At 51.7% G+C, this 12,538-nt stretch overlaps 1 protein-coding gene across 1 annotated transcript; it reads right to left on the bottom strand.

The window, feature by feature from the left end:
- Window positions 1-8,072: 8,072 nt before the first annotated feature.
- Window positions 8,073-12,149, bottom strand: LOC311523932 (homeobox protein MSX-3-like). Its single transcript, XM_084634493.1, has 2 exons — window positions 11,123-12,149; window positions 8,073-9,847 (listed from the first exon to the last, which is right to left on the bottom strand). The coding sequence occupies exons 1-2, from the start codon at window positions 11,553-11,555 to the stop codon at window positions 9,426-9,428; spliced, it is 855 nt and encodes a 284-aa protein (XP_084490619.1). The 5' UTR covers window positions 11,556-12,149; the 3' UTR covers window positions 8,073-9,425.
- Between the last annotated feature and the right edge of the window lie 389 nt (window positions 12,150-12,538).

Here is a 12,538-nt window from a genome sequence, read left to right as displayed (position 1 = left end):
TGGACGCAGGATGCTTTTGTCTGATCATGTATCCAGCTTCTTCAGGAGGTGGATTGCAGCTCCTGCTTCTATGCCATGGAGAAAAGGAGGACATGGAAGAGGACAGCACCCCTCTTACAGATCCAGTGGAGAAGCAGCAAAGGGTGGGAGCTTTCTACGCAGACTTCTTCTCCATGGTCCAGCTAATGCTGATGCTTGTGAGATGCTGTGGGACGAACTCCCTACAGTCAGTTCGAGTGACCAGGACTGGCTAGAGCTTCTTCTCACTCTGGCTGAGTTCTTGGAAACCCTTCATCTGATGCCTAATATAAAATCTCTAGGCATCAAAGGGTTGAACTGGGGAGTTCTACTGTACATTCTGGAACGTCCTTGGGCCAGACATTGCCATTGTCTGAACCAAGGCCCTGGGGAGTGGGGCATGTCTCATGTTGTGCAGGGCAGGCCATGCTTGCTCTGCTGTCCAAAAAGTGGGTCCTCCATGGCATGAAGAATTGGTGCCTACTATCACTACTCGGCCTGGACTTCAAGGTCATAGCTGTGAAGAAGTAGGAAATGTTTGTAATATTTTTTATGAAGCCTATGTGCCTCGGTTTTCCCGATGCTTTACGTGGCTACACAGTGGGGGAATAAGTTTGCTTTCAGGGCAGGCTGAGACACATAGGTGTGTGTGTTGTCTCACTGTTTGCGCCGGCAGAATGTGTCATTAAAAGGACTGAAAGAGACCGACCCGCATCAGTGGAAAATCCGAGAGGACAATGGAAAGACCAGTCATCAGGACATTGACACCTAACCACCAATCACCCAGAGGGAGGAGGATTTCCCCAACTCTCAGCAGGGAAGCTGAGCAGAGACTACATCTTAAGAACAAAGGACTGGGAGGTATAAGATGAGGGAAAAAGAGTTGGCTTGTGGCAGAACCTTGGAGTTCTCTCACCTGGGAGCTGACTAAGGCCATGTCTACATTGCACTTTCGTCATTAAAACTTTTGTCGCTCAGGGGTGTGAAAAAAACATTGGTGTGGACAGCACTTTGTTGGCAGGAGCCATGCTCTTGGTGACGAAGATACCACCCCTTGTTGGGAGTGGTTTTATTTTGTCAGAAGAGCTCTCTCCCAGCGATAGAGTGGCTACACTGCACACCTTACAATGGTGCAGCTGCACAGCCGCGCCGTTGTAAGGTGTGCAGTGTAGACAGAGACTAAGGAAGGAAGTCAGAGAGAGAGACAGAGAGCCTGAAAATGGGGTTCATTATAGCTTGCCTGGTGCTCTAGGCTGACCAGAATGGACTATGCTTTAACCTTATGTCTCTATGCTAACCTAAGGATTTCTGATGCTGTGTTCTTGGTGACTAATAAACCCAACTCTTTTCCAAACATTGGTGGAGTGTCACTGTAAAAACTTGGTGGGATGCATTAATCCCTGAAGAGTGTATAAATCTCTAACCAGGACAACCTCTGTCTGGTCTGAGATCTTCTCCAGCTGGCAAGTAGGTGTGGTTGGTCACTCCACCTCCTGTACCTTGACCAGGAGAACACCTGTGACAGGGTGGATCACTGGTATCTCAGCAGGTGTTTGGCTTTGGTCCCCCAATTCATGGGGTTTCTCTAGGTGCTGTACACCTCTGCAGAATGCTTGGGGAAGCTCAGCTGCACCCTGACCAAGCCCGTCATCTTTGGTCAAGGGGTGCATCAGGGCTTTCTGTTTTGTGGGGAGCTGTATGCTATTGCCATTGAGCCCTTCTCAGTCTCCTCTGCAAGAGAATGACAGGTTGGTGCTTTGAAAGCTTCACTTGAGAGTAGCCCTACTGGCATGTGCTGACAATGTGCTCCTCGTGACCCAGAATCTGAGGGAACTGGCATGGGTGGAGGCTTGCCATGCCATATATTCAGCAGTCTCCGCTGCATGGGTCAAGAGCTCTGCTTTGATGGTTGGTAAAGGTGACAGGTGGTCTCTCTCCTACCCATGTTCTCTGCCATCTGGTGGAGCAAGAGTCCACTGCTCTATCTTGGCATATACCTTTCTGCCACCAATCCCTCCTAGCTAGAGAATTGGATTGATCTAGAGGCCAGGTTGTCTGACCAGTTGCAGAGGTGGATGGGGCAGCTCTGGTGCCTTTCCCTTTGAGGCAGGGCGCTTCTGATCAACCAGCTGTTCCTGTCCATGCTCTAGCACCAGTTCAATACACCGAGCCTGCTCTTGAGAAGTCTGGCCAGCCTCCAGAAGAAGATCCTGGAGTTTGTCTAGTTGGGGGTGCATTGCCAGTCTCTGTGGGCGTCCCGGACTGTATCATCATGCATATGCACAAGGGGGCTAAATTAAGATTGTGTTCATGAGCAATGTTCCTTCTGGCATTTTCTGACTTGAGAGTGCTTGACTTTGCAAACTTTTAATCCTTTAATTTTGGATTTTCTAATTTTTATGGATTAGTTTATTGTTGAGAGTAACCTTAACTAATGTTAAACACAGTTTTTTGTTTGAGCATTGTACAAAGTCTTGTTTGAGGGGGGAACAATCACAAGTCTGTCTTGTGATAGGAGAGGACAGGTAAATATTCAGAAAGCCATATCTAGCTCCCAATTGGTAAGAAACAAATAAACAATATACATGAAAAGAGCTGTAAATTCTCTTTGTTTCATGTAACCCCCTTTTCAGAAAGTACCTTTGAAAAGGACCAGTGTAAAGTATCCCAGTACAAGCCCAAAGGAGCCCATTAGCAGCTGCTCCAAGCCTGGCTTTGACTGCAGCTCCTCTGAAATAATGTTATGGGAAATCAGCAAAGGCAGCCGTTGCCATTTCATCCAAGGCACTGGTGACTTTCCCAGTATACAAATGACCTGGAGGGAGAGAGTGCTAAATGGCCGATAATCTCTGATGTCACAATGTTTCTGTTCAGGCAGCCGCAGGGGGCAGCAAATGTTCAGGGTGTGAAAAAATCAGGCTTTTCTGGTGCTCTGGTTTTCCCAAACTTCCTAAAAAAACCAGCAACATCCAAACCCAAAATACACATCGAAAATCATTCCACATACATAGTCATTAGTGGCTGAAATGTGGTTCAATTCTCCATGGCATGCTTTCAAAAAAGGGTTCTGAAGCAAGGTTAGATTCCGAGGTACTGACCCTCTTAAATCAGAAAATACTGATGCAACCTGAAGTATGGTATCACTACTGACAGCCCATAATAGCAAGGCATGAAAGAACAACTCTCCCAAACCCAGAGGAAATACCTTAGTTAGAAAGCAGCTAGTTTATTGTTTTAAAAGTTCAGTTGTATCTACAGTATATTCCACTTATTAGCAACCCCTTGGTCACCAGCAAAAAAGTGCTTCTATCCATGTGGAAGGCAGGTTTGTGAGGCTGCAGCCGTGCAAACCTGCCTGCTCACAAGGCAGCAGTGGTGGGGAGGGTTGCAGCCAGGATGTGGGCATTTGTACATGGAGCTAGGGCCTCTGGGAGTTGGGCCTCAGCACCTCTCAGCACTTTTTTTCCTGGGTAGGGCACAGCCCAGAGACTGCAGGGAGAAGTACCATGCAGCCCTGCTACTGCCCAACCCATAGCCCCCTACCTCCTGTGTGGTCCCTGTGCATGTGCAGATTTGCAGGGCTTCAGCCCCAGAAGGAAGCGCCATAACCCAAAGAAAGGAGATGGCCCTGGTAAGATGCCTCCTGGTTGGAAGGGTTCTTCAGGCGGTTTTGTTCACAGATGACCGTGATTGTTTGCTGATAAAGCATTTGGAGTGGTTTCTGAATCCATTCCTGCTGCCTCAACAGCTGTGGGAGGGGTCTCCACCCCATGGGGAGTGGTGGGAGTTTGGAACGAATGACCGAGAGTATCACACATCACAAAGTCCTGTGCAGTATAGTCCAGGAGCTCCAGACACCCAAAGCCAGAATCAAACCCATAGACCAAGCAGCATACCACTTATAGTTTCTAGGGTTTAGGAACAAAGTAATATCCCTTTAAATAATTTGTGAGCCATCTAGTGGTACTCACTGTTCTATATTTTAGAAGTTGCCAGAACACAACCAGTGTGGCAATGTGTGTATGGAGCTAGGTCTGGCATATTGTGTCCATTGAATAAACACTGCTAGTTGGATTCCACTGTGCCTGTATGGTTCCCTCGTGCCCTGTTTGTTGCTTAAAGAGCAAGAGAGACAACACTTTAGCAGCAAGGCAGGGATCGTAATCTGGGAATACAGTCAGGAATAGGGAGCAGCCTAGGGACAGTGCAACTAAAAAGGGAACTGCACTTTGCAGCACTCAGACCATAAGTGATCTGCTCACTTAGAGAAAAATTGTGTTAAAAATGTCTGGCACTTTGGGGGGAATGGACTTGTTTGGTAGTTCAGTAGCAGACTGGCCCCGCCTCTAGAAAGAGATTGAAACAGGATAGACGAGCGAATGGTATAATTGATGAGAAGAGAATCCTAGTTTTACTGAGCATGATGAGCTCAAACGTGCACCTTGCTAAGCAGACTAACAGCTTCTTAAACTTGCAGCCAAAATATCTGCTGATTATGTAGAAATTCTACAAACTCGCCTGTTCCCAAAAGCCATGGTGATCATAGTCATTCCTGCTTTTAGAGTAACAGCCGCGTTAGTCTGTATTCGCAAAAAGAAAAGGAGTACTTGTGGCACCTTAGAGACTAACCAATTTATTTGAGTATGAGCTTTCGTGAGCTACAGCTCACTTCATCACGAAAGCTCATGCTCAAATAAATTGGTTAGTCTCTAAGGTGCCACAAGTACTCCTATTCCTGCTTTTATAAATGGAGTCAAAAAGGCAATGAAAGAATTTCTGAGTATGTGCTTGAATTAAGGAAAGTAACAGAGCACTGCCAGTTTGGAGAGAGTTTACATGGTGCAGTAAGGAACTAGTTACTGTGTGATATGCAAAATGAAGCACCTAAAAACAGTTATTGACTGAGGCTGATTTGGCCCTAAAACAAGCACTATAAATTGCTGTTTCAGTGGAGATGGCCTAATGGGACTGTCTCTTCTTCCCAATTAGGACAGTTAACATCATCTTTAACATCCTGCCAAGGACTGCCATGTCTTTAGGAGAGTCTAGACAGCTAAAAGGCTGGGCCAGAATAGGGGAAAATGTTGAAATTAAACTGTGTAACCTTTTATGGTTGGAATGTTTTAATTGTTTTCCTTTCTTATGCAAGCTTAATAAAAGGGATTTTAAAGGGGGTTCTTCACAGTGGGAGCTGGGACTAACATTACAATTTAACATTGTAACAGTAAACAAGGGCTTTAAACACCATAGCTCAGTTGCTCCCTGGACCCCCACTCTTTAGCTATACAACAGCCTGATATAGCCTTTATTGGGAGGGATAAAACACACCCTTTGCCAGTGGGTTAAACCACTGTTTTGTAGACATTTGTAGAATGCTGGGAATGTGGGTCCATGTTCTTTCTTGGCTCTGGTGGGGGAGTGTGGTCTAATGAGTAGAGAAGGGATCTGCAAATTAGCACTCCTGAGTGGTCTTTGCTTTTAAATGCTTTGCATTTACAATGTGCTCATTAATCTGTGGGTCTCAAACCTATTTGTGAAGAGCGGTATGTTGGAGTAGCCCCATTTTGAAGACATGGAGCATGATTCATCAGTACTTTGTGGCCCCTTTGTGCTGGTTGAACTGCACCTCCATAAAGGGACGTACAAGCTGCCTCCCCTTGTCCCCTGTGGCAAATACTTCACTGCTGCAGGAATGAATTGGGCCACCGTAGCCAAGCACACAGATTTAACACAGACTTTCCGAAACACAGTATGGCTAAGTGACTGAAAAGTAGGTCTGCCACTTCAAAGGCCTGGGTTCTCTTCCTAGCTCCCCCAGAAGTGCCCTTGTGCAACTTTACTGATCACCAGTTATCTATGAAGATGCCTCTATCTTAAAGCAGGTGTATGACACCCTACTCGATATTAACTGTTAGTGATTAGGGTTCACAGGCTTGTGTCTCCCAGCCTAGCTACTTTCCTTGTGGCCAAAGGACAGCTGCAGGGCTGGCATGCTCCTGTCCTACCACCTTACTGACACTGTTAGTCTATGCAGTTGTTTGGAAACAATGAAGAAGGCTCAGGGGGGCTTGGAAGCAAGCTCAGTGCAGTAGGAATGTTCAAAAAATAACAAGCATGTGCCAAAGGATATTTCCTATGGCTTACAAATCTCAAGAGATTTTTTATGGAGGAGGTGAAAGGCACTGCTCTGACTCTACGAGTATCCCTTTGCCAAATGTCCAGTTCCTGATGCACGGCCCTAGGGATGTTTAAACCAGCGTTGAAAATGTTTTTAGCATTGGTGAAAGTATCTATTTTTTTATTGATCTGGATCTAAAAATGGCTAACCTAATTTGCTGAAACTTTCAAAAGAAACGTCTGTTGACATTATAAGCAGCGAGTCTAGGAAATTACAATGGAAAGGATTAGGTAACTTGAAATATTGGCATCACTGCCACTTTGCCAAAAACATTATTGTAATGGGGAGACTTTGTCAAAGGAGTGAGTCTCACGTTTTGTCCTGAAAGCAATGAGATCTGGTTACTCTAATCTCTTCTTGGAAGGGATTCTACAGTTGGGGGGCTGTTGAGCAGAAATCTATCTCCAGCTCTCATACCTTTCACTCTTCCAGTGGAAAGTGTCATCGTTCCTGAGGAGCACAACTGCTGCATGAGGTTATGGCCTCAGTGTCTTGAAGGCAACCCTTGTGGATGTGGCCCAACAGCACTCCCTTAGAGGCTGCAGTAAAGCAGAGGCAGTTCAGAGCAGGAGAGGGCAGGTATGGGGAGAAGTGGTTGAAGGACTGGGCATTGGAGGGCAGTTGCTAGAACCATTCCCACAGAGGCTTGAGTAGTGCTGTAGCAGTAGCTTCTTCAAGGGATGGATTCTAGCCCAGTCGGTGCAGAGTGTCTGGCATCCAGCAGGTGGCAATAGTGCCTAAAGGAAGAGCAAAGGCAGGTCTGGAGCCCCAGCCTCTTACTCCACACAGCCAGCCACAGTTTGAAACTTGACAGGTCTCCAAGAAATACCAGTAATTTCCTGTTCCGAGGGCTGATGCTGCTTAGCGCAAACACATAGTTTGCTACACGTTTAGAATCATGACAAAGTCTGAGACATGGGCTTCCAGTTAAGAATGGCTGCTAGGCACCAACCCTTCCCTGACTGGGAGCAGGGCAAATGCCTGGGACCCACAGGGCTGCTTAAGGGGCAGTGAGCTGTAGGACCCCTCCCCATCCCATCATTCCTGGGAGCAGGAAGGGACCCTAGGTTTCCCAAAGACTCCTGCAAAGGGTAGGGGCAGTGTGACAGGGGTCACCCAGAGAGGTGCATTCCCCTGACACCATGCTGGGGCCTTCTCTGGCAGCACCTCAGGAAGCTTCTTAAGAGCTGTGGCTGAAAAGACACACTTAAAGCTCTGGCCAGAGCCTGGGCTTGCCCTACTTCCTCCCAATGGTAAGCAGCCCCAGGCTGCGCCCTTCCTGCCATGAGCCCTGGGCCAGGAAGATGGGCAGTGAGCTGGGGAGCACCACAAGAGCAGCAGCCCCACCACTGTGTGGTGTGTGTGTGGGCAGGGGGGAAGCAGGGCTTCAGAGTGCTAGAGAGTGGACCGGAGCCATTGCCTGGGGACTTGGAGCAAGACCCTTGGCAAATGGGAGGCCTCCAACACCTGGAGAAGTGGTTCTGCTCTCCGGTGGGGCAGCTACCTCTATTCTGGTCACTCCTCTGAGATGGCTGGGGGTCGCCTCTAGCAGTGGCAGTGCACAGTAGCTGGCTGGAGCAATGGCGGAGGTAGCTTTTTGCAGTACATCCAAAGAGCCCCAAGAATTACTGCACCAGCAGGGCAAGGAGCAGTGCTGTGTGTGTGGCACAAGCCTGACACCTGTTGGGCAGGCAGACCTGGCTAATCTGTGTGGTATTTTACAGGAATCCCTCTTGGCTCTGCCCAGCAGCCAGGCCTCATTGTGCAGGCTGAATACACTGGCTCTGGTGGTCTCTGGTTAGGAGACTGTTTGTTACATTTTGGGGAAAGCTACAATATTTTTTATTAAGAACAAAGCTGCGAGCGGCACCGCTGCCTTGATTAACTTAGAGGCTTTATTGACTGGCTGCTTTGTACAAAACAGGGAGATTTCTGCCCCAGCCCATTCAGGGCTCTGTACAAAACCCAAACTATGTACATGGAATTAGCTCTGTGTCTTTCACATGGGCTGAAATGCACACAGCCTAGACATCTGTGAATACTAGTGAGCATTCACCTATAAACAGCTTAGTATCCTGAAATACAGCCCCCTCGTGACCAATACAAAAATCAGACTGTCCCCTATTTACAGCAAGAGAGCACTAAGGGACCTGGCCTCGAGTCACTGCCAGCCCTATGGAAGGCAGCACGGACCTGGCAGAGCTCCATCCCGCAATAGAGTGACTCCGTAGGGCTGGCTGCTCAGGAAATAATGGGTGTAGAGTCAGGCCCATTGGTCCCATACTGTGAAGTCATGACTGGGTGGAACTCATTCATGCCAGGGGGAGCCTTGCAGAGGGGTAGTCGGGGTGGGGGGGGAGAAGAGGAGGTCACTGAGGAGAGCTAATTAACCAAACCCAAGCTGGTTCTGGAAGAATGTGCGTGTGTTGGTGGGCAGGGGTGAACGGTCTCTGCTTTCTGCTGTTTTACTCTCATCTTTCAACACCTCGCGCTCTGCCATGCAGCATTGGGAGCAGGGGAAGCACCAGGCTTCTCACGCAGTGCTGCAGTATCAGTGTCAAGCACAATAGCATCCACGGGTGTTCAGGCCACACAGTACCATCACGCTGAGTCAGTCAGACCAACACAGGCCAGAGACCTGCTCTCTGCAACCCCAGCATCGAGACCAGTGACTTGTGGGTTGTTGTAAACACTCAGGGACAAGCTCCCCTAGACTAGGATATGCTTGGGAGAGGGAGACGCTAAGAGGAAAGGCCATTAGAGACCAATACAACGAGATGGGAACTTCCTGTCATACTGTGATCAGGTCTCCCCTGTTCAGAGGCTGGGAGACAGGATCAGATTCACCCCAGGATCAAGAGGAACCTGACACAGTTGAGCTAAAATCATCCCTGTGCCAGCTGGTCTGGGAATAAGTGCATTGCACAGGAGTGCTGCAGTGAGGGAGCCCATGGGGATGGAACTTTTTCTTGCCTACAATCTGGGAGGCAGCGATCCTTCAGTGTTGAAGCCCAAACACTATTCCAAGTGGATTTTCGCCTGCTGTTCCACAGCCAGGGACTGACCCTCAGCAGCTGTAAGCCACTCAGTGCATGCTGGTCAGAAGGGGGCTAGTCCACAATCAGCAACCAGCAAAGAAGTGGGTTTGCAGGCCCGCATATTGTGCTGCCCGCCCCATGTGCGGCAGCACAGGCCGGGGCACACAGACCCTGGTCCCTGCACCAGGTTGTTAGGACAGGTAGTACATGCCATAGGTGACTGGCGCTGTGAAGAGACCTGGGACAGGCTGCAGGGCTGCTCTACCGGGGAAAGTGCTGGTGGCTCCATACAGGGAGGGGGAGCCCACATGTGCTCCCAGCGGGAAGGGCAAGGCAAAAGAGGGCAGCAAGGGCTTGGTGGCCAGTTTGAGCTTCTCCAGCTCTGCTTCCTGCAACCTCTTGGCCTTAGCCCTGCGGTTCTGGAACCAAATCTTGACCTGGGTCTCTGTGAGATTGAGGGAGCTGGAGAACTCAGCCCGCTCGGCGATGGACAAATACTGCTTCTGCCGGAACTTCCTCTCAAGTGCTAGCAGCTGCGAGGTGGTGAAGGGCGTGCGGGGCTTGCGATTGTTCTTGTGCTTCCTCAGAGTGCAGGGTGGAGGGCTTGGCTGCCCTGCAAGGTGACACAAACAAAACAGCCCAGCTGCTTAATGGGGAGCGGCCTTGGCCCGGCTGCCAGGCCAAAGGCGCAATCTCCGGGACCCTCCAGCCCTGTATTCCTACCCTACCCACCTCAGACGTGGAGTCCATCCTGGGTTCCAGCCCTGCCATGAATGTGTGTTTCCCCAGTGGGGCTAGCTCCCTCAGGGCTGGGAACCCAGCATGGCACAGAGCAGGTCTTCCCCTGTGACCGCATGACAGGTACTCACAAAGCCCCTATTTGGGGCCCAGAGACTCCCTCATGCGTGGAACCAGGAATGCTGAGCTGGGATGTGGATGGAGCACTGGCCATCAGGGAGCAGGGCACTGTGGCATGCAGGCTCCACATGTCAGTCCCTAGGAGCTCCTGTCTCAACTGGAGAAAGCAGGCAGGTCCCTCCCTTGCCCATGGGGTTCCCAGTGCCCAGCTGCACTGAGTGACCAGAGTGCCATTCAGTTTACAGGGGCAGAACTGCCTGGGGTCAGAGCCATGGGGTTCACCGTGCGCCTGGCCTGGGCATGGGCATAGGAGCTGAGCTCACAGCCAGGCACCAAGTGCTGTGAGCTGTGGCCCTGGGCCCAGGTGGGACCCCCAAGGGAGGAGTGCAGGCCAGGTCCAGGTAGCCTGCACACCATTAGCAATGTACAGCGCTATCTACAGGGGAGAGCACTGGGCCTTTCCCCCACTGTTCAGAAGCGAGTGGCTGGCTAGGGCTGATAGGGGCGCGGAGTGATGGCAGGGCCAATGGCCTGGCAGACTCTACCAGGAGGCCGTAGGTCCCAGCAGGAGCCTGGGTCGGGCTGTGCTGCTCACACAGGACTCGTAGGCACAGAGCATGGGAAGCTGCAGCCACCTTAGTGTCAGCTTGGGGGTGAAGCGATGGCACCTCAGCCTGGCTGGAGCTTCGCAGCACAAGCGAGGGGCTGGGGTGAGTTAGGGCCCGCTGAATGGCTGTTGTCTCCCCATCTACTATCCTGCGGGCAACATGCTCTTCCCACTGGTGGGACCGGGTCCTGACCATTCTGCTGTTCAGAGGAGGCCACAGGTGAGCCTGGCTTGGGATCTCAGGTGGGGAGAGGGTCACATACCAGCAAGGGAGGGAACCCACGCCCCATGAGTTTAGTGCACCCCTGCTGCTCTTGCTGGCAGGGGAGGGGGTGCCAGGTGTCCCGCTAGTTGGGCTGACAGTTGCCCAGGCTGGCTCTGTGCTCTGACACACAGAGGTGCGGGGTAACTTTAGGTACTTACTTGGTGGAGAACAGGCAGACTTTGCAAACCAGGAGTTGGGCTCCTTGTCACCAGGACTCTCCACTGCTGGTGGCTGCTGCTTAGCCCGCTGCTCTGGGAAATCTTGGCCTGACTCTGCCGTGTACAAGCTGCTCTGGGCCCGGGCAGGTGGCACTTCGGCAGTGGCAGCAGGGGGTGGCTGGTGAGGGCGGCTGCTCCGGGGACACAGCTTGCGCTCTGTGATCAGCAGGGACTCCACACTGAAAGGCAGCAGAGGGCTGGAGGTGGTTTGGCCCCTGCATCCCGGTGCCTTGGAGCCCATTCTGGGCAACTCCTCCTCAGCGAGGGGGCTCCCCTTGGCAAGGGCAGCCACTCCTTTGCTGGTCTCTGTGCAGGCTGTCTCCGGGCTCAGCGACCTCTGGCAAGGATTCATCCTCAGGGAGGAGGGAGCCATAAAACTGCTGCAGAGGGCAAGGGGGCATACGCACCCTGGGAGGCTCCAGACACCGCCCCAGAGCTCAGGCCCAAGCAACAGCCTCAGGGGTGAGGTCCAGGCTCCAGGGTCCCAGCTCCAGTCTCAGGGGTGGGGTCCAGGCTCCAGGGACCTGGGTCCAGCCTCAGGGTCCAGACTCCAGGGACCCAGCTCCAGCCTCAGGGGTGGGATCCAGGCTCCAGGGTCCCAACTCCAGCCTCAGGGGTGGGGTCCAGGCTTCAGGGTCCCAGCCCCAGGCTCAGGCACCACCAGTGCAAGGCTCAGGGTGGGAGATGGGATCCCGGGCTCCATGCTTGAGGCAGGGCAGCAGGCTCGCGATGGGACTCGGGGACCCTGCAGGCGTCTCCCGCACTTTAACAGCTATAAAAGTTCTGCCGCTCCTCTTTCATGTGGCCGCCCTCCAATCTCCCCCCTGCAGCCCGTGACGTGCCGGGCGAGGGGCTGCCATTGGCCGCCTGCACTCTCAGGCCGGAGCCGTCTGGCAGGGGCGGGGTGGCGGCGGGTGGCCCCCGGGCTGCAGGCTCTGGGAGCACAGTTCAGTGCAGTTAACAAGCTGGGCAGCGGCCTCTCTTCTCCCATTGCTGGGCGCTTGTTGGCACCAGGGAGAGCGGCTCCCCCGAACTTCCCACTAGCATTTCCCTGCTGGATTCCCCTCTCCCCAAAATCCTGCCTTTGCACACCAATGGGCCCAGAACATTTATTTCATCAGCCCCTCACTAGCCACAAACCCGGCAGCCCCCCAGTCTGCCAGCAGCGAAGGCTGGGAGCCCAGCCTGCTCCAGGGGCTAATTTGCTGTTTTTGAGACTGGGGATTGTTCTTTAAATCCCCTCCCCCCCCGGCTCAGTTTTCTTGAACTTTGCTGCGACTTTCAGTCTCCTATTTTACTTACCACGGTAATTGCTAATTTATTACATTGGTCCTAGTCTTTCTGCCGTGCAGCTCG

The sequence above is a fragment of the Lepidochelys olivacea genome, assembly GCF_965140295.1.
Source record: "Lepidochelys olivacea isolate rLepOli2 genome assembly, chromosome: 7".
NCBI lineage: Eukaryota > Metazoa > Chordata > Testudines > Cheloniidae > Lepidochelys > Lepidochelys olivacea.
Note: the sequence above shows the minus strand (reverse complement) of the source record. Positions and strands in the feature narration are given on the sequence as shown.